This window comes from Mobula hypostoma, chromosome 14 (assembly GCF_963921235.1).
Source record: "Mobula hypostoma chromosome 14, sMobHyp1.1, whole genome shotgun sequence".
NCBI lineage: Eukaryota > Metazoa > Chordata > Chondrichthyes > Myliobatiformes > Myliobatidae > Mobula > Mobula hypostoma.
Genome location: NC_086110.1, coordinates 6,489,295 through 6,512,215, shown reverse-complemented (window position 1 = coordinate 6,512,215; position 22,921 = coordinate 6,489,295). Strand labels below are relative to the sequence as shown.

The 22,921-nt window shown below is 41.9% G+C and overlaps 1 protein-coding gene across 1 annotated transcript in view; it reads left to right on the top strand.

Annotated features, from left to right (window-relative positions):
• The window catches only part of vac14 (vac14 homolog (S. cerevisiae)), a 454,421-nt gene that overhangs the window by 325,982 nt on the left and 105,518 nt on the right, over window positions 1–22,921 (top strand). The window contains exons 16-17 of the mRNA XM_063066634.1: window positions 129–303; window positions 8,844–8,962. Of these exons, the coding sequence (XP_062922704.1) occupies window positions 129–303; window positions 8,844–8,962 (294 nt within the window). The remainder of the gene's footprint in view (window positions 1–128; window positions 304–8,843; window positions 8,963–22,921) is intronic.

Sequence of the window (22,921 nt, the reverse complement as noted above, 5' to 3'; positions counted from 1 at the left end):
GTCCCAGTTCTAATGCCAACATCCAGTTATCTCGGAATTGGAGTTAAAAGTGGTACTAAGTGGATCAACTTGATTGCAGTTTTTAAAGCACTAAATATATTTTCACCTCTCCTCTTTCCAATCTGCAGGCAACTATGTCTCCTGTTAAATGCTGAGAACATTTTCCATTCCATGGCTGAAATCCTACTTCGTGAAGAAGACTTGAAATTTGCTTCAACCATGGTCCAGACTCTGAACTCCATCCTCTTAACATCAACTGAACTCTTCCAACTTCGAAATCAGCTGAAGGACCTGCACACAGTGGTGAGGGCAACTCTCAAGTCTCTCAGATTTGGCATACATAGGTGTGTGGACAGAGTTTGCTCAATAGTTTCAGGTCAAAGAATGCAGTAGTTACTGTTTGAGCAATGTCAATTGTAAGGATCCAGCTCCATTACATGGCCCAAGATGAGCCAGCCAATCTAAGGCAGTAGTAAAACGGCAGCTTGTTGTGTTGTTCAAGTTCTTGGTTTCCTCTTAAGTGCTCCAGTTTCCTCCCATAGACCAAAAATGTGCTAATTAGTAGATTAATTAGTCATTGTAAGTTGTCCTGTGATTAGTCTGGGGATAAATAGGTGAGTTGCTGGACAGAGTGGTTTATTGAACCCGAAGTCCCTGTACTGCACTATATCTCTAAATAAATAAGACCATAAGAGATAGAAGCAGAATTATGCCATTCAGCCTATCAAGTGTGCTCCATCATTTCATCGTGGCTGACAATTTTTCTTCTCGACCCCATCCACCTTCCCATAACCTTTCACACCCTGACTAATCAAGAACCTATCAAGCTCTGCCTTAAACACACACAATGAGCTGGCATCCACAGCTGCCTGTTGCAACAAATTCCACAGATTCACCACCCTCTTGCTAAAGAAATTTCTCCTCATCTCTGTCTAAAAGGATGTCCATCTGTTCTGAGCTTGTGCCCTGTGGTCTGAGACCCCCTACTATAGGAAACATCTGCTCCATATCCATACATTCAACATTCGATAGGTTTCAATGAGATTCTCTTCTTTCTTCTAAATTCCAGCGACTGCAGGCGCAGAGCCATCAAACACTCCTCATACCCTGACCCTTTCATTCCCAAAATCATTCTTGTGAACCTCCTCTGAACCTTCTCCAATCCCAGCATATCCTTTCTTGGATAAGGGGCCCAAAACCACTCACAATAATCCAAATGTGTTTGACCAATGCCTTATAAAGCCTCAGCATTGCACCCTTGCCTTTATATTCTAGTTCTCCCAAAATGAATGCTAACATTGCACTTGCATTCCTCACCACCAACTCAACCTGCAAGCTAAGCTTTAGGAAGTCCTGCAAAAGGACTCCCATGTCTCCTGGCATCTTGGAGTTTTGAATTTTCTGTTTAGAAGATAGACTATGCTTTTATTTCTTCTACCAAAGTGCATGACCATACTTCCCGACATTATATAATATTTGCCACTTCTTTGCCCATTTTCCTAATCTATCTAAGTCCTTCTGCAATCTCTAAGCTTCCTCAACACTACCTGTCCTCCACCTATCTTCAGGTTGTCCACAACCTTGGCCACAAAGCCAACAATTTCGTCATCCAGATCATTGGCGTATACAGGTTATTTAAAAAGAAGCGGTCCAAGCTCAGACCCCTGTAGAATACTACCAGTCACCAGCAGCCAAACAGGAAAACGAAATCAAGTCATTAGAAGGAGGTGACATGGGTTGGGAGGCGTTGAATCATCGTGGGTAGACCTAAGGAACTACAAAACTACAGATCCCTGAACAGTAGTAAAGATGTGGTCTAGAAATTACAATGGGAGATAAAAAATGGATGTCAAAAGGGCATGTTATTATAATCATGGGAAATTTCTATATGCAGGCAGACTGGGAAAATTGGGTTAGTGTTGGAGCCCAAGACAGGGAATTTCTAGAGTGCCTACAAGGTGGCTTTTTAAAACAGCTCATGGTTGAGCCCATTAGGGGATCAGCTATTCTGCAGTGGGTGTTGCACAATGACCGGAATTGATTGGGGAGCTTAAGGTTAAGGAATCTTTAGGGGCTTCATGTCATCGTATGATCGAATTCACCCTGCAATTTGAGGAGAAGCTAAAGCTGAATATAACAGTGGAATAAGGGGAATTACAGAGCCTTGAGAGAGGAACTGGCCAAAAATGATTTGATAAGAACACCAACAGGGACAATGGAATTTATGGGAGCAAATCGGAAGGTGCAGGATATATATACATCCCCAAGTGGAAGAAGTATTCTAAAGCCAAAATAACACAATGATGGTTGACAAGGGAAGTCAAACGATAGCATAAAAGGAAAAGAGAGTGCATATCGTAGAACAAAGATTAATGGGAAGCTAGAGGATTGGGAAGCATTTAGAAACCAACAGAACTCAACTAAAAAAGTCATAAAGAAGGAATGCGAATTAAGCTAGCCAATAATTTTAGAGAATACCAGAAGTTTATTCAGATATATAAAGTAAAACAGAGAGACAAGAGTGGATATCAGACCACTTGAAAATAATGCTGAAGAGGTAGTAATGGGGGACAAGGAAATAGTGGACGAACTGAATAAGTAGTTTGCATCAGTCTTCACTGGAAGACACTAGCAATATGCCAGAAGTTCAAGAGTGTCAGGAGGAAAAAGTGTGTGAAGTCGCCATTACTAGGGAGACAGTTTGGAAACAGAAAGGTCTAAAGGTAGATAAGTCACCTGGACCAGATGTTGTGCACTCCAGGGTTCCGAAAGAGGTGGCTAAAGAGCTTGTGGAGGCATTAGTAATGATCTTTCAAGAAGCCATTCACTCTGGCATGGTTCCGGAAGAATGGAAAATTGCAAATGTCACTCCACTCTTCAAGAAATAAGAGAGTCAGAAGAAAGGAAATTATAGGCTAGTTAGTTTGACCTCAGTGGTTTGGAAGACATTGGAGTTGATTGTTAAGGATGTGATTTCAGGGTACTTGAAGCACATGATAGAATAGGCCATAGTCTCCATGGTTTCCTAAAGGGAAAATCTCGGCTACAAGTAGGAGATACAAAGGAGAATCAGTGGACATTGTGTACTTGGATTTTCAGGAGGTCTTTGACAAGGTGAGCCCATGGTATTACAGGACATTGGCATTGGCTAATTGGCAGGAGTCCAAGAGTGGGAATAAAGGGAACCTTTTCTGGTTGGCTGCTGGTTCCAAAGGGATGTGTGTCGGGACTGCTTCTTTTTATGTTAAATGTCAATAATTTGAATGATGGAATTGATGGCTTTGTGACCAAGTTTGCAGACGATATTAAGATAGGCGGAGGGGTATGTAGCTTTGAGGGAAGTGGAGAGGCTACAGAAGGATTTAGACACATTAGGAGGATGGGCAAAGAAGTGGCAGATGGAATACAGTGTCAGGCAGTGTATGATCATGCACTTTGGTATAATAAATAAAATACAAAAATCCAAGGTGCAAGGGGATGTGGGAGTCCTTGTGCAGGTTTACTTAAATGTTAATTTACAGGTTGAGTCTGTGGTGAGGAAGGTAAATGCGATGCTGGCATTCATTTCGAGAGGACTAAAATATAAAAAGAAAGATATAATGTTGAAGCTTTATAAACCATTGGTGAGGCCTCACTTGGAGTATTGTCAGCAGTTCTGGGCCCATTATCTAAGAAAGGATGTACTGTAATTGGAGAGAGTTTAAAGGAGGTATACGAAAATGATTCCAGATTGAAAGACTTGTCATATCAGGAGTGTGTGGTGGCCCTGGGCCTGAACTCACTGGAATTCAGAAGAATGAGAGTGGCCTCATTGAAACCTATCAAATGTTGAAAGGCCTTGATAGGGTGGATGTGGAGAGGCTGTTTCCTATGGTGGGTGAGTCTAAGACCACAGGAGTCAGCCTCAGAATAGAGGGGCATCCTTTTAGAATGGAGACAAGCAGGAATTTTTTTCACCAGAGAGCGGTGAATCTGCATAATTCTTTGCCAAAGGCAACTGTGGAGGCCAAGTATTTAAGGCAGATATTGATAGATTCTTGATTAGTCAGGGCATGAATGGATATGGGGAGAAGGCAGAAGATTGGAGCTGAGAGGGAAATGGATCAGCATGATAAAATGGCAGAGCATACTCGATAAGCTAAGTGGCCTAATTCTGCTCCTGTATCTTATGGTCTTACATTATGATCCCTGCCTCCTTAATTTTCCTTTACCTTGAGCTCCCTAATCACATCCAGTTCATTACACAGCACCCAATCCAGAATAGCCTTTCCCCTAGTGGGCTCAACCGTAAGCTGCTCTAAAAGTCCATCTCATATGCATTCTTCAAATTTTCTCTTGGGATCCACCACCACCCTGATTTTCCCAATCTACCTGCATATTAAAATCCCCCATGACTATCGTAACATTGTCCTTTTGACGTGTGTTTTCTATCTCCTGTTGTAACTTGTAGCCCACATCCTGGCTACTGTTCGGGGGCCTGCATATAACTCTCATCGGGGTTTTCTTACCCTTTCAGTTTCTCAACTCTTCCCACAAGGGTCCTGATCCTATGTCTAAGGATTCTAAGGATTTGATTTCATTTTTTACCAACAGAGCCACCCCACCACCTCTGCCTACCTGCCTGTCTTTTCGATACAACATATATCCTTGGATCCTGAGCTCCCAACTATGATCTTCTCAGCCATGAATCAATGATGCCCACAATGTCATAGCTGCCAATTTGTAACTGCACTACAAGGTCATCTATCTTATTCTGTATACTGCTTGCATTCAAATATAACCTTCCTGTCCTGCATTCATCACTGTTTTTCAGTTTTCCCCCATGTTACACCTGAACTCATCTCACTGATTGCAATTTTGCCCTTTCATCTGCCTGTCCTTCTCACTGCACACTGCAATTAATCATATATGAGCTGTCCCATCCTCAGCCCTTTGACGCTGGTTCCCTTCTCTCACCCAATTTAGTTTAAACACCCCCCCCCCCAGCAGTTCTAACAAACCTGTCCACAAGGATATTGGTCCCCCTCAGGTTCAGGTGTAATCTGTCCCTTCTTTCCCTTCCCAAAGGAAATCCCAATGATCCAGAAATCTGAAGCCCTGTTCCCTGCACTGGTTCCTCAGCCATGCATTCATCTGCCAAATCATCCTATTCTTACTATCACAGGTTCGTGGTCCAGGCAGCAATCCAGAGATTACAACCCTGGAGGTCCTGTTTTTCAGCTCTCTACCTAACTCCCTAAATTCTCTCTTCAGAACCTCCTCCCTTTTCCTATCTACGTCATTGCTGCCACCCTTCTCCTTTAGAATGCCATGGGTCCAATCCGACAATCTGAGACATCCCTGACCCTGGCTCCTAGGAGGGAACATACCATCCAGGTATCTTTCACATCCATAGAATTTAGCATCTACTCCACTGGAACTATGGAATTCCCTACCACTGCTGCAGTCCTCTTCCCACACCCCATCCCAACCCACCACCCTCTACTCCGCAGCACTAGACCCAGTGCCAGAGATCCGGTCTCTGTGCTCCCACCAGTAGGTCGTCCCTTACCAATAAATAAATCACCACCCTTTCTACGTTCAACTGGGCTCCTAAGACCTCAGCTTTCGCCTTCTGTTCCCTCTGTTGATTCTTGTTAATGGAGAATAATTTTATTTAGTATCAATTTTTTTCACTGGGAATCTCGAAAAAGAGCATGAAAAATGCTGGAAATACTCAGAAGGTCAAGCAGCATCTGCTAAAAGAACCCTGATGTAAACACAAGAGATTCTGCAGGTGCTTTAAATCCAGAGTAATGCCCACAAAATCCTGGCGGAACTCAGCAAGTTAGGCAACCTCTAAGGAGGGGAATAATCAGTTGACATTTCAAGCTGAGACCCTTCAACATGACTGGAAAGGAAAGGAGAAAAGGCCAGAGTAAGAAGGTTGAGAGGGAGGAAGGATTCCTTCTCTTTAAGTCCCTTACTCCTTACACCTATTACCTCCCAGCATTTTCAATTCATTCCCCATAGATGCTGCCCAACCTCCTGAGTTCCTCCAGCATTTCGTGCCTGTGCCTTTTGTCTGAAATATTAACTGTTTCTCCAAGAGTCAGAGCATAGAAACAGGCCCTTCAGCCCAACTAGTCCATACCAACCACAGCATTCTCCCTACTTGTCCCAGTTGTTTGCATTTGGCTCATAACCCTGCAAGCACCTCACCTCCACTTCAATGGCTCCCCAAATCTCATGCAACCTAGACTTCCAGCTCACTCTGCCACTTGGGATCTTGTCAAAGGCCTTACTAAAGTCCATATAGACAACATCCACTCCCCTACTGTCATGTATGCCCTTAGTTACCATTTCCAAAATCTCCAAAGAATTTATCATCCTCCCACATACAAAGCCATGCTGACTATTCCTGATCAAAATAAAATTTATTATCAAAGTACATATATGTTACCATATACTACCTTGAGATTCATTTTCTTCCAAGCATTTATAGGAAAACAGAAATGCAACAGAATTTATAAAAAATATATCAATAAATAAAGACTGACAAACAACCAATGTGCAAAAGAAGACAAAATTGTGCAAATAAAAAAATATCAAGAACACAATCAGGTCCTACTATCCAAGTGATGGTAGATCTTGTCTGTCTGAATTCCCTCCAGTTAACTTGCCTACAACTGAAGTCAAATTCACCAGCCTGCAGTTCCCTGGCCTGTCTTTGTGACCTTTCTTGAACAATGGAACAACATTGGCCACCCTCAATCTTGTGAAACTTAACCGGTGACTTACAATAAAGCAACTACCTTTACAGGTGCCTCCGTGATTTCTTCCCTGGCTTCCCATAAGATCTGGGGGTGCACTAGTCAGGCCCCGAAGTTTGCCCACCTTAATGCCCATCTTGAAGACTACAAATACCTCCTTCCTCATAATGTCCACATGATCCAAAGCCACATAACTCATTTCTTTGGCATCCATTCTCTGGTATTCTCCTTAATAAACAGTGAAGATAAACAATAGTAAAAATCTCAGCCATCTCCGTACAGCTCCGTACATACTTGCCAACTATTCCTTTGCCTTTAAGTGAAGTCACGCAGTGAAGCTCAGCTGGATTCTACCTAATGCCCTCAAAGACTGTCCTGCTCCAGTTCAAGATCTTAACCTGTCAACCTGTCGATCTTTTTCCATAACTATTTTAAAACCAATAAAATTGCAGTCACTACTCAGTATTCTCCCCAAAAGAGACTTCAGTTACTGGACCCCAAGAGGAGATCCAGTATTCCTTCTTACAAAGTGTGGAAACTATCTTGGATGCACCACACAAATTCTGCTCCATCCAGGCCCTTTTTTATTGTGGGTGACCCAGTCAATACCAGGAACACTGAGAAGTCCCACCAGCTCTACCTGCTAATCATAGTCATAGTCATACTTTATTGATCCCGGGGGAAACTGGTTTTCGTTACAGTTGCCCATAAATAATAAATAGTAATAGAACCATAAATAGTTAAATAGTAATATGTAAATTATGCCAGTAAATTATGAAATAAGTTCAGGACCAGCCTATCGGCTCAGGGAGTCTGACCCTCCAAGGGAGGAGTTGTAAAGTTTGATGGCCACAGGCAGGAATGACTTCCTATGCCGCTCTGTGCTGCATCTCCTTAATGTCATACAATATACATCCTGAAATTCTTTTTCTTCACAAGCATCCATGAAAACAGGGGAGTTCCCCGTTCTTACAACAACGTGAAATTTCTCAACACAAATGCTCCTCAAGTTCCCACTAACTGTTGGTGGGGAGAGGTTGATATACAACTTTACCAAGGAAACCATCCCCTTCCTATTTCTAAGTTCTACCTAAATGGCCTCATTAGATGAGGCCTCAAAAATATCCTCTCTAAGCACTGTTGTAATGTCCTCTTTTATCAAAATGTAAGACCCCCTCCACTCTTACTCTGTCACATCTAAAGTTTCTGTATTCTGGAAGCTGCCAGCCCTGCCCTTCTCTCAGCCATGTTTCTTAAGTGGCTACAATGTCCAAGTCCCTAGAGGCATTCCATGCCTTCAGTTCATCGGCCTTACCTGTCAAGCAACATGCTTTGAAATAGATGCAATATTAAGCAGTTTTCCTATCTGCTCTTCAACTGCAAACATAGCTATCCTGATCGCTAAGTTTACATTCTTTGGTTGCTACACATACCCCTGTCTTCTCACTGACTTCATTCTCATGAATCCCACCCCACTGGTAATTTACTTTATACTTCCTGGTGGCAAAGGAACATTTCCCCAGTAGGATATCAGGTCCCCCTCTGTCTTAAGTGCAACTTATCCCTCTTGTACAGGTCACCTTTACTCCAGAAGAGATCCCAATGATCCAAGAAACTGAGTCCCTGGCCCCTACACCAGCTTCTCAGCCACACATTCATCTGACTCTTCTATTCCTGTGGCACCAGGAGGAATCCAGAAATTACTAACCTCAATTTCCTTCATTTTAATTTCTTACCTAACTCTCTATATTCATTCCGCAGGACTTCATTCATTTATATCAACCTCCACTGAAAGAGAAGAATTGGATACGATGTTTTATTTCCACAACCCTCACCCTACTTCACCTCTACTAACAAAATTTGATTTGCATTAGAAGGTTAATTTTCTCCGTAAAAAAATAGGAAGACCAACTACGAGCAAGATGGCTCAGCTTAATAGGTGGGCTTCTTGTTGTGTCATGTCCAGGGGGCTTCACAATGCTTCAAAATTAGTGCACTGTGCACCACAGTTTGAACCTATGGCTTGAAGGCTCTACCTTTGGTGTGTTGTATTTTTTAAATTATTGTTTCTGTATATTTTGTTGCCTACAGGAAAGCTGCAATCTGTTCTGTAGCTTGTATCGTTCCTGGTGTCACAACCCTGTGGCCACAGTCTCCCTCTGCTTCCTCACACAGAACTACAAGCATGCCTATGATCTCATTCAGAAATTGTATCCTTTCATTCTAACGTGTGAGACTGACAGCTTGGCTTTTCTTCCTGTGGCTTGACTCAGTTGGCAAGACTTGGGCCTTGGGTCAGGGAGTTCCGCTGTCCTGCTCTCCTTGTGTCTGAAGTAGGAAGTACACAATTCAGTGGTAAGCCAAACTCCATAGAACTGAACACAGGGATCAGAATATAGTGTCCAAGTTCCGAGTGCTTTCTTTGAGCAGCACGCACACATACAGTCGAATAAAAGTAAAACTGAAAACAAACCAGAAAAATACCGTAAATACTTCATGCAGCAGCAAACTTATGACGATTAAATCACTCATTCATAAGATTAGGTATAAGAAACTAGACTTCCATGTAAAGTATCAAAATTATACACAACGTGGGTAAGTAAAGTTTGAATTGTGAGAAGATTATTCTCATGTTAGCATTCATTAAATTACTAAGGCTGGTCAATCACTATACTGGTAATCAGGAATAAACTTTCACATAATGTTAACACAAAATATTGCTCAGATAGCATTTTCCTTTATGAACTAAGCTGACACTTACAGACAATGGTTTATGATGGTGCAAACAGGGGAAAAACAACACAGGATTGTGTAAATGTTCACCACAACACTCAAAAACTCTGCCACACAAAATGGCTGCCCTTACATGATCCAACTGAATTTCAAATTTAAGGGCAGCAGCACCATTAGAATTCAAATCGACAGGGCTATATTTCAAATTAGAACCTGAACATATGCACTCAAACCGAGAGCAGTTTTGACTTTGCAGCCTTACTTGGAAATTTTATAAGCCAACCTCTGGATGAGATGTTATATTGCATGCTTGACTGCATTAGTTTAACACTCTCAAGTTGCCGTTACGTTTTGCTAATAGTTCCAGTGGGATGCTCAAACTCCTTGCTCCTCCATCAACCACCCAGTTGGTCATCTACCCAGGTCTGACCTATCGTGGTGTTGCATTTGGAATTTTAAAGCAAATGTAGATTGTTCAGTGTGTACATCAGTTGAATTTACATAGAACAGTGCATAGAATTTGCTGCAAAGAATTAGACAACTCAGCTTAACAGTTCTTTTTGTCAATATTTCTTTGTCGTCTCTGCTACTCTATTTACCCCCATAGTATTTTTAATCACTTTCTTTTTTCTACAAATGTTGCTTCCCCCAAATACATTCATACCATTCATTTCACTTACTCCTGTAAATAATTTTCAATTCTAACCATTCCCTGAGTAAAGAAGATTCTTTATTCAATGACCATCTTAAAACATTACCTCCATCGTAACCAGCCCTTCCTTAATTTTACAATTCTGTAGGATTATCCAATATGTCCTCTTTTCTGAGGGAAGTCCCACCTGTTTAGTGTCTCAGCTCTGGTATCATCCATGTACCTTTAGTCCTGAATGGAATTCAGACTCATTCAACACCGAATCAGACATATTGATCACTACACACCCCTTTACATTAATTCTACGCTTACCCCATTTTGTCTGCCAGCTCTGCACTTTCCCTGTAACTGTAACACTTTATTCTGCATTCGGTGATTGTTTTCCCCTTGTGGTACCTCAATATACTGATGTGATCAGATGGTCTGTGTGGATAAGATGAAAAAGAAACACACCCAATGATCACAGGGAGAATACGCAAACTCCACAGAGACAGCACCTGAGCTCAGAAATGAACCCCTGACCCAGGGGCTATGTGGCAGCAGCACTGTCTGTTGTACAATTGTGAATTGCTTGGTGTAGTTTGTTGTCTCATTCGTGGACTTAGATTCTGAAATTGCCCAGGCTGCACATTTCCCAGCACTCACTCCCCCCCACCCCAACCCCCACCAACGCCAGACATGACCAGAATTGGCAGAAGAATCTGTTACAGATTCTTCTGAAGGCTAAATAAAAAAAACTAACACCCGCAGCTGCTCTGTGTGCATTCTATCTTTTCCATTTATAGGTAAAAGCAGCCTGTGAAAATATAACAACTCTATTCAGTTAGACATTTATTAGCTCTGGACAAAGAACTTGATTTTTTACCTTTGGTCACATTTATCTACAGAATCTGTTGGAACTGTACAGTTTTTACCTGCAACTGTGTTAGAGGCTTGTCTCTGCTGAGTTCACTGCTGGCGATTCACAATTCAGATGAGGCCCCAGGCGAGACAAGGAGATAGAATTGCCAAGGATTCTGATTACTAGCGTACAATCCACATCCTCATGTTTGTGTACCATGTCAGTCATGTCTGTGATGTTCCCCTTTCCTCCCACCTTGGTCAAGTGGTTGTTCATGGTTCACTACTCATAAACACAAGGAGATACTTGGGTGATGGATCCAGAAGATGGGATTTAAGCGGATAAGTCCTCACTGGTTTGTTACATTTGATGGCTGTGGGCCTGTATTCACTGGAGTTTAGAAGAATGATGGGGAGATCTCACTGAAACCTATTGAATATTGAAAGGCCTGGATAGAGTGGATGTGGAGAGAATGTTTCCAATAGTGGGGGAGTCTAGGAGCAGAGGGCATAGCCTCAGAATGTAAGGATGTCCTTTTAGAACAGAGATGAGTCTGTGAGACTCATTGCCAAGTTCATTCCCAGAGGAGGCCAAGTGATTGGGTATGTTTAAGCAGAAGTTGATAGGTTCTTGATTAGTAAGGACATCAAAGATTATCAAAGAAGGCAGGAGAATGGGGTTCAGAGGATTAATAAATCAGTCATGAATGGATGGGCCGGATGGTCTAATTCTGTTCCTATGTCTTATGATCTTTATCCATGTTAGTGTAGTATATAGTGCAAGACTCTGTAGGACAGTGATAATGTAAATTGCTGCAGGCCTGTTACCCTTGTCAGGTACAGGGACAGACAACATGAGAGCTGTGTAGCTGCAGTTGTAGCGAGAACTGGGTGTCAAGACTTGGGTTTGCCTGCTGCTGCAAACCAGGTAAGAGACGCGGAAGCACTACAGCGTGATTGAGCTCAGCTGGAGCCTGACGTTGCCCATCAGTGCTGCCCTCCTGTGTTCTAGCGATGGAGTGACAGGCTGGATTATGTGCGTCTGTGCACTGCCCGGAGACTGTACATTGCTGGACATTGTCACTCAGGGTCTTGAACTATATCTGTTTTCAGAGACTGTACATCAATTTCTGGACATTGTCACTCAGGGTCTTGAACTATATATGTTTTTTTTTGGAGTGGATAGCTCCTTTGCACAATATTTTGAATTATGTTACTCGCTATTTTTGAATGTTTCATTGCTGTTTTGAATGTTTTGCATCCTGGCCCCAGAAGAATGCTGTCACATTCAGCTGCATCTATGTATAGTTTGAATGATAATTAAACTTGATTTGATTTGATAACATTGCAAATAGCTGTTAAGATGCTGTGCAAGTCATTGTCTGACAAGTGGAAAGTCATCTGTGCTTTTTCAGATTGGAATACTCTGCCCTGCAAGGGGACAAGCACAGACTCAGAGCTATTCAAAAGGCCACTATTCTGTTGCTTTCTCCACAACATTGAGAAACTGACTAGTACCCCAACTCAGAAGGGGTGAAGCTAGGGTATGCTTGAACATTGAGCTTGCAATCTCACGGATGCAAATTGAAACAAGTTTGATTCCTTCTTTGAAATCCCGGTACCTTATCTTGGGTATCAGTAGAAGTGATTGGGTAACTGTCAGGTCCTGGGGAAGGGAATCAACCATACTTCTGTAGGTTTAGCCAACTTGCTGCAACTCGCAGCTTTGAACCAGCACACTAACATGTTGCTCTTATTTGCCCTCTGAAGCAACCCTGTAACTGTTTAAAGTTCAAAGTAAATGTATTCTCAATGTACATATATGACACTATACACACAAGAGATTCTGCAGATGTTGGAAACCCAGAGCAACATGCACAAAATGCTGGAGGAACTCAGCAGGTCAGGCAGCACCTATGGAAATGAATAAACAGTTGACATTTCGGCCAAGACCCCTCAACAGGACTGGAAAGCATTTTGTGTACATATCTCACTATACACTAACGTGAGATTCATTTCCTTGCAGGTATTCACAGCAGAATAGAAAAGTACAATAGAATCAATGAAAAGCTACACACAATGACTGATAAACAACCAATGTACAAGAGACACGGTGCAAAAAAATAGTTAATTAATACTGAGCACATGAGTCATAAAGTCCTTGAAAGTGAGTCCATAGGTTGTAGAATCTGTTCAGAATTGGGGCAAATGAAGTTATCCATGTTGGTTCAGGAGCCTGATGGTTATGGGGTAATAACTGTTCCTGAACCAGGTGGAATGAGACCAAAGGCCCCTGTACCTTCTACCTAATGGTAGTAGAGAGAAGAGAGCATGGTCTGCATGATGGAGGCCCTGAATGATGGATACTGCTTCCTTGTGGTAGCGTTCCTTCTAGATGTGCTTAATAATGGGGAGGGCATTGCCTGTGATGGACTGGGCTGCATCCACCTTTTTCTGTAGACTTTTCTGTTCATGGGCATTGGTGTTTCTATACCAGTCAGGGTTGTCCTAGACGACTACTAGCCAGTAGTACTAAACAGAGCCTCATCACTATCTTCTGAGGCAGCTAGCAGTGAGGTGAAGTATGTTCTTAGCAACCACAACATTCAATTATCTTAATCTGCATTTTGTGTTTCTCTTCAAAAAAAATGGAGCTGTTGAGGATCTGGATTCTAATCTTTCAGAATCAGCAGATAGTTCTTGAAGATCAAAGCTGCAGATACCAGAAATGTGTAACAAAAACAGAAAATGCTGAGAACACTCAGGAAGTCAGGCAGCATCGGGAAAGAGCAACATGGTAGGTATTTCAGGAAGTAAACCTTTCATCAGAGCCCAATCAGTTCTACTTGACATTCACTGTTTCAACACTGAAAGTCCCTACAGCTGACTTAATTAAAGGTGTCTTCCTCACACTCTCTGAAGTCCTTTACTGAGCTGTGTGGCAGCTATGGTCTAGTCGTGGCCCCTCCATATAATCCCCAACACTTCAGTTCAGCATTAAAGTTTGCATGGGATGTTTGAGTAAAACGTTACACCAAAGCCTATCTCCCTTACTGAAGAGTGTGTAAAATCGTGAGGGGCTTTGTCAGGGTGAATGAGTCTTTTTTTAACCAGGGTCATCAGAGAGCATAGGTTTGAAGTGAGAGAGCAGAGATTTAATAGAAACCTGAGGGACAATATTTTTAACACACAGGATGGTATGTATATGGAATGAGCTGCCAGAAGAAGTGTTTGAGGCAGGTACAATATTGTCATTTAAAAGTAAGAGGAACAGGTGCATGGATAGGTAAAGTTTAGAAGATTATGGACCAATGGAGGCAAACAGAACTAGCTTGGATGGGCATCTTATTTGGCATGGACCAGTTGAGCCAAAGGGCCTGTTTCTATGCAGTATGATTCTTGAGAGCACTAAAGTGAAAGTCAAAGTAAATTTATTATCAAAGTCTGTAAATGTCATCATATACTACCTTGTGATCTAGTTTCTGGCAGGTGTTTATATAAAAATAAAGAAATACAGTAGCATTTATGAAAACCCATGCATAAATAAAGACTGAGGTAACCAATGTGCAAAGGAAGTCAAATTGAGCAAATAAAAGTAATTAAATGAATAATACCAACAACATGAGTTGTAGAGTCCTTAACAGTGAGTCTATAGGTTGTGGAATCAGTTCAAAGTTGAGTTGAGGAGTTATGCAATCTACTTCAAGAGGCTGATGGTTGTAGGATAAGAACTGTTTCTGAACCTGAAGGTGTGGGACATAAGGCTCCTGAACCTCCTGCCCGATAGTAGTAGAGAGAAGAGAGCATGGCCTGGATTGTGGGGATCCTTCATGATGGATGCTGCTTTCTTCTAGCAGTGCTCCTTGTAAATGTGCTCAGTGGTGGGGAGGACTTTGCCTTTGATAGACTGCGTTGTATCCACCATTTTCTGGAGACTTCTCTGTTCCTGGGCATTGGTGTTTCCTTACCAGATGGTGATGTAACCAGTTAGGTTACTCTCCACTGTGCATCTATAGAAGTTATTATTGACTACAGATCATATGGCATTCCTTCAGAGACAACCAAGTAAGTTCTCCCCACCAACCTGGTTAATGCTTTTCTCTCAAACATCACTAAACCGGGTTATCACAATGTGGGAGCTTTACGTGCAAACTGGCTACCTTTCCATTTGTCTGGACTTATCCCTGGAGTGCTTTGAGACATTGAAGTTGGGCACCGTACAAGAAGAATGCAGATTTTCCTTTTTATGGAAATCTTTCCTTGTCAGAGTCAGCATTTAAACTGCAATGACAGCTCTACAAAGGGATTAGGGGACAGTGTTCTGACAAAATGCAATTTCCATTCACTCTGATTCCAATGGTTAATCGTCTTCAGTGGTGTGATTATGATTTTGAAGAAAATTGCATTCTTGAAATTAACCTGTCCTGAAAATGTTTACTGGCTGCTAGTCAAAACTCCATATAGTTGATGCTTCTTCTGTGGGTTTCAGCTAAACTTTGGCTCCTGATGTAAATGTTTGGCATGAGACTGTAATTAACATGATAAATAGAAGCAGAGTGTCTGTTGTGTGTCCTCTATTATTCAGTAAGATTGCAGCTGACCCAGCATCTCATCCAATTCCCCACTGGTACTATCCACCTTTTTTACCCTCTCCAGGCTGAAGAAACTGTTTCACAGTATTTAACTTGTCAATCCTCCTCAAAACCTTCTTCATCTTTACAAACCTCTTTGAATGAGTATCGACTAATCTTAATTCAGTCTCTCTTCATGAGACAACCCAACTTGGGATTCATAAGGCTTTAAGACATAGGAGCAGAATTAAGCTATTTGGCCCATCGGCTTATTTAATTTCCCTCTCAACCACATTCTCCTACCTTCTCCCCATAACCTTTGACACCCCTACTAACGGAGAATCTATCAACCAAATGTCTTGGCCTTCACAGCGGTCTATAGCAATCAGTTCCACAAATTCGCATCCCTCTATTCTAAAAGACCATCTTAGTGAATCACTGATTCAAAGAAAAATATTGGCTTTAAGAATCAGAATCAGGATTAACATCACTGGAATATATTTTGTTCTGCGGCAGCAGTGCATTGCAGTACATAATACTTTTTAAATGATAAATTACAATAAGAAATATATATAAAAATTAAGTTAATTATGCAGTGGAAAAAGAGAGAAACAAAAAATCTAGTGAGCTAGTGTTTATGGGTTCATTGTCCATTCAGAAATCTGTTAGTGGAGGGAAAGAAACTGTGCCTGAAACGTTGTGTGTCATCAATGTAAATACTGATTCCTGTAGTCTGCACTAGTAACCGTTTACTAGCCTGAGAACAAACTGTATATCCTTTCTGTCTTTTGCTCTTTAAATAATCTTCACCATGCCGACGCAAATTCTGACAAAATTCATTTTTAATTTTTCAATCATTATAAAATTTACTTTTGAGTATTTAATGTGAATTTTTATCAGTTTGAATCTTCTGGGCTGCTTAAAATTATCTGTATAAGGCAGATCATTTTTCAATAAGTATCTCATTAAAATCTGTAATCACTGATCAAAATATAATGAATCATTATATGAATCAAAATTTACATGAATCAAATCATGCTTGCTTGAACTCACTGTAATAATTTCCCCGAGTTATTGCATTTGTAAGATAAATTTGCAGCTACTGAATATCTCTGGTCTTCTATGACTGTTACTGGAGTGTGTTTATTTACCAAATCCAGTTTCTGATGAGAGAAGTGCAATTTCTTCAGTCTGTGTGTATGAGATGATATTAATCTTTATAAATAAATATCTTCTTATTAATATGCTGAATGAAATACCATAACCCACTAATTTAACAATCAAGCTCTTATAAAACCTGATACATGAGGCTAAATGTAACAGGTGACCGAGTTCATCTATGAAAAACAAAGGGCTTTCAGCGTTGACCTTCAGCCAGATCTAAGGTCAGATAGAATATGTTACATAGAATATTACAGCACAGTACAGACGATTTGGCCCATGATGTTGCACCAACTTTTAACCTACTATGAGATTAATCTAACCCTTCCCTTTTTTATAGTCCTCCATTTTTCTATTATCCATGTGCCTATCTAAGAGTTTCTTAAATGCCCCTCATGTATCTGTTTCTATCATCATCCCTGACAGGGTGTTCCATGCACCCACCACTCTCTGTGTAAAAACATGTATCTCTGACATCCCCCCTATACTTTCCTCCAATCGCCTTAAAATTATGCCCCCTGGTATTAGCCATTTCTACCCTGGGAAAAAGTCTCCGGCTATCCACTCGATCTATGCCTCTTATCATCTTGTACACCTCCATCAAGTCACCCCTCATTCTCCTTCGCTGGAAAGAGAAAGCCCTAGCTCTCTGATCCAGACAGTATCCTGTTAAATCCACTTTCAGTGCTGATCACATCCGTCCTGTAATGAGGCAATCAGCACTGAACACAGCATTCCAAATGTGGTCTAACCAGGGTTTTATAGAGCTGAACATGACCTCATGGTGGTAGAATGAAAGCTTGCTGTGTTCCCTAGCTAAGGAAAGGGAATATCAGCTAGCACCTTTGCCCTTCAGCTAGAATCCAGTGAGACCCTTATTAATGGAAGCTCCATGTTTGGGAATGAGATTCTGTTTAATTGTGAATTCCTTCATGTCCAGACAGTCTGTTTGCTCAGTGATCAGGGGCTTGTCAACTATGAAACCATTCAGCAGAGAGAATTGTTAAGGATACTGAGTGAGGAAGGGAGGAGCTCCTTTACAGTGCCAATGTAGGTAGTTTGGTTGTCCCCCAATGATCTTTGACACTGCTTGTGTGGAGTTTGCACGTTTTCCCTGCAACTATGCAAATTTCCTTCTGCTACTTGTTTCCCTCCAAATCACAAAAAGTTGCCAGTTGTTTGGGCACCATAAATTGCCCCTCCCACAGGAAAATGGGGGTGGGGGTTAATGGGGGTGTGATAGCAAGCTTTGGGGGAACAAGTGGGGCAAGCAGGATTGATAGGAATCTGAGAGTTGGCATGGATTCAGTGGATTGTGCAACCACCACCTATATCATTAGGAGATACAAAATAAGTGTTATTGTGGGGTGTTTCAGCACTCCGTGTGTGCTTCCCCTCTCTAACCTACTACTCTCCTCCTGATTCTGTCCCACAGAGCTATGCCTCAGGCCCATTGTGACAACCAGGTCTCAGCTTTGGGTGAACATAGCAGACTTAGCTTGCATTGCTGTGCATTATTCAGCCAATCCCTACACTACCTTGGTCTTAACATACAGGGCAATGTAGTGAAAAAGACCATAAGACATTGGAGCAGAAATAGGCCATTCATCCCATTGAATGCATTACCATTCCATTATGACCGATTTATTATCCTCTTATTCCCATTCTCCTGCCTTCTCCCCATAATCCTTGATGCCTTGATTAATCAAGAACATATCAACATCTGCTTTAAATATACTCAATGTCTTGGCCTCTTCAGCTGTCAGGAGCAATAATTTCCACAGATTCACCACCCTCTGGCTAAAGAAATTCCTCCACATCTTTGTTCTAAATGGACGCCCCTCTTTTCTGAGACTCTGCCCTCTGGTCCTAGACTCCCTCCACTATAGGAAATATCCTCTCCACATCCACTTTATCTAGGCCTGTTATAAATCCATTAGTGGAAAAGGTTCAATACTTTTCATGCATCACCAAGCTCTGTTTTGACTTTGGTCACCTTGTGTTTGATAAATGCACTTGTACTACCTCGCCATATCACTGAGCAGCAACAATTGAAATCAGAGACAATAATTTCAGTACCGCGGTGACATAGTTTCCCAAATTGTTCAACGGGCTGCCCCAGTGTTGTGAGCTTATAACACTGCCAATAACTGTACAGAGTTTAACATACCAAACCATCCCAAGATTTTTTTGGAGTAGTACCACTGAGCAAAATCTGACAGTAATCTGCATAAGGTGATGTTTAGGTAGGTGACCAAATGCTTGGTCAATGAATTGGGTCTTAAAGAGCTGTGAAAGGGGGTTGGGGCTGAGAGGTTTATTGATGGAATTCTAGAGATTGGGGTCTGTCACATTGTAGAGAGATGGAAATCCATGGTGCCCAAATAATCACTAAAAAGATTGTCCACCTTATCGTGCAGCTTTGTCACTCCAGACTTAACTTTCCTCTAATGCTTTTCTGGAGAGCTAACATACTTATCTCCAAGCTTCAGCTAATTCCAGACTCTGCTGTCTACATTCTACCCCACAAGATCCCCATCAATTATTATCTTTGCTCTTGATAACCAGTGTTGGTTCACCAAAGCCTCAGACTTCAAATTCTCCTGCGATTCCCAATCTTTACTTTCCTCCATGTTAAAAACTCATCCTTTGACCACCCCCTCTCACTAGCACTTTGTATACTTCTCCCTCCCTTCGCATTGAGCACATCTACAAAGCACTGTTGCAGGAAAGCAGCATCCATCATCAAGGACCCCCACCACACAGGCCATTCTCTCTTCTTGATGCTGCCGTCAGGAGCCTCAGGACCCGCACCAGCAGGTTCAGAGACAGTTATTACCCCTCAACCATCAGGCTCCTGAACCAGAGAGGATAAGTTCACTCGCCCCATCACTGAATTGTCCCATCAGCCTATGGATTCACTTTCAAGAACTCCTTATCTTATGTTCTTGATAATTATTGCTTGTTTATTTATTTGTTTGTTTTTGTTTTTGCACAGTTTGTTGTCTTTTGCAGATTGGTTGTAGATCCTGTTGAGTGTAGTCTTTCATTGATTCTATTGTGTTTCTTGATTTACTGTGTATGCCTGCAAGAAAACAAATCGCAGGGTTGTATATGGTGACGTATATGTACTTCAATAATAAATTTAGTTCAACTTTGTCACTGGCAGCCATGCCTTCAGAGACTAGGTAGAAAACAAAACCATTAATCCTTCTGCTTCTCCACATTCCACTTTTACACACTCATTGAGGCCTTACATCTGTGCATATCCCTGCTCACCTCTCTCGTTTTCTCATTCTATTCCTGCATCCATTCTGGGTCTTGGTTTTGCTTTTGTGAAGCACTTTATTGAGATATGACTGGGTTAAAGATTCTTGCAACTGTAAACTGTTGTACTACATACCCCTGTTGATGGACATGAAATCCGACTTTATTATTTCCAGATTGGGATTGAAACTTGGACCTCGTGTGGTTTAACACTGTGCTATTTGATGCCTTTATTCATTATGGCATTGGAGCAATTTATATCTATCAAGTATTCAGCTTAATGACAATCATTTGGAAACTAGGGGACTAGAAATCAATTTAGAGCAGTGTGAAATGTGACTAATGAATGAAAGGAACTATTAATAATTCAGCATTCAATGATGGAAACTTAATGAGCAATATTTACTGAGTTGCCAAGAATGAAAGACAGATATTCATGTGTGCAAACCATTAAAATTGACAAGATGGATGCGGCTGTGGTGTCCCATTGCAGACTGTAAGACTCAGAGCCCTGATCCTTGTGCGTTGTGGAGTAATACACCAACAATCCAGCATCTGATTGTTACGGCATTAGAGTCATAGAGCACTACAGCAGAGAGCCAGGCCCTTTGGGCCGTCTTATCCATGCCAAACTGTTATTCTGCATCGTTCCATTAATCTGCACCTGGACCATGGCCCTCCAAACCTCTCATCCACATACTTATCCAAACTTCTCTTAAATGTTGCAATCAAACCTGCATCCATTACTTCCGCTGGCAGCCAATTCCACACTCACTTCACCCTCTGAATGAAGAAGTTCCCACTTAGGTTCCCTTAAGTACTTCACTTTTCACCTTTAACCTATGATCTCTATTTCACCCAATGTTAGTAGAAAAACCTGCTTGCATTTACCCTTTCTGTACCCTCATGATTTTGTATACATCTATCAAATCTCCTCTTATTCTCCGACGCTCCAGGAAAAAGTCCTAACCTAGTCAACCTTTCCCTATAACTCAAGTCCTCAAGATCCTGCAGCAACCTTGTGAATGTCCTCTGTACTCTTTTAATCTTATTCATATCTTTCCTGTAGGTAGGTGACTACAACTGCACACAATACTCCAAAGTAGGCCTCACCAGTGCCTTATAGAGCTTCAATATAACATCCCAACTCTTGATTTGTGAAGGAAATTCTCTTTACCAACTTACCTGCCTGTGATGTCACAAGGAATTATGGATCAGTATTCCCAGATTCCTCTGTTCTACCACACTGTTCAGTACTTGGAGAATTGTGCTCAATTCTGGTTGCCTCACTGTAGGAAGGTTGTGGAAACCATAGAAAGGATGCAGAGGAGATTTACAAGGATGTTGCCTGGATTGGGGAGCATACCTTATGAGAATAGATTGAGTGAACTCGGCCTTTTATCGTTGGAGCGACGGAGGATGAGAGGAGACCTGATGGAGGTATGTAAGATGATGAGAGGCATTGATTGTGTGGATAGTCAGAGGCTTTTTCCCAGGGCTGAATTAGCTAGCACAAGAGGGTACAGTTTTAAGGTGCTTGGGAGTAGGTACAGAGGAGATATCAGGGGTAAGTTTTTTACACAGAGAGTGGTGAGTGCATGGAATGGGCTGCCGGCGACGGTGGTGGAAGTAGATATGATAGGGTCTTTTAAGAGACTCCTGCACAGATATATGGGGCTATGGGTAACCCTAGGTAATTTCTCAGGTAAGGACATGTTCGGCACAGTTTTGTGGGCCTAAGGGCCTGTATTGTGCTGTAGGTTTTCTATGTTTCTATGCACTACTGTGTAAGTCCTACCCTGGTGTTTCCTCCTAAAGTGAAACATCTCATCTGAATGCCATCTGCCACATTTTACAGCCCGTTTTTTCTGCTGATACAGAACCCATGCAGGCTTTGACAACCTTCCTTGCTGTCCACTACACCCCGAATCTTGGCATCATCTAAAACATTGATTATAGATGACAAACAACAGTGGGCCCCAGCGCCAATCCCTGCAACACACTGCTAGTCACAAGCCTCCAGTCAGAGAGGCCACACTCTGGCTTCTCCCGCAAATCCAATGTTGAATCCAATTTACGACCTCATCCTGAAAACCAAGCAACCGAACCTTCTTGATCAACCTCCTATGCAGCACCTTGTCAAAGGCCTTGCTAAAGCCAATATCCTCTGCCTTTCTTTCATCAGCTTTCCTGGTAACCTCTTAGGCATGACCTACCACACTCAAAACCACGCTGACTATCTTAATCAGGCCCTGTCTATTGAAATACTTATATATTAAGTCCCTTATGATACCTTCCAATAATTTAGCGACTACTTGCATCAGGCTGATTGGTTTGGCACATGAGCCAGAGAGCCAGTGGGTGAGTCAGTTGTGCAGGTAGAGTTGAGCTCCAGGATCTAAAAACAGTGCAATGGGCTGTGGCCTGTAACGGGGTCGTGGTCTGGCCGTCTGGAACATCAGAGGTCAGGAACTTGGCTAGGTCTGCTGTCAGAACCAGGATAAAGAGTGCTTTTACAGTATATGTCTTGCTTCTCTTAAACCCACTGGATTCACTGGAAGATTTATTACTCTACTGTGTAATGTGTGAAGTAAAAGAAAAGGTTTGGGTTTAATGCAAGTTTTTCAGGCCCTCCTTAAACCCCATGTGGAATATTGTGTTTAGGAATGCCTCCCCATGAAAGGAAGTGTGTTCTTACAACAGAAGGAATGCATTAAATCGTGAGTTTGTTTCATGGAGTTGGGATGGATGGGTGTGGGGTTGCCTTTATGAGGAGAGATGGCTTGTGTTTTCTCAAACACAAAATAATCTGCAGATGCTGGGGTCAAAGCAACACTCACAACACACTGGACGAACTCAGCAGGCCGGGCAGCATCCGTGGAAAAGATCTGTCGACGTTTCGGGCCGGAACCCTTCATCAGGACTAACGAAGGGTTCCAACCCGA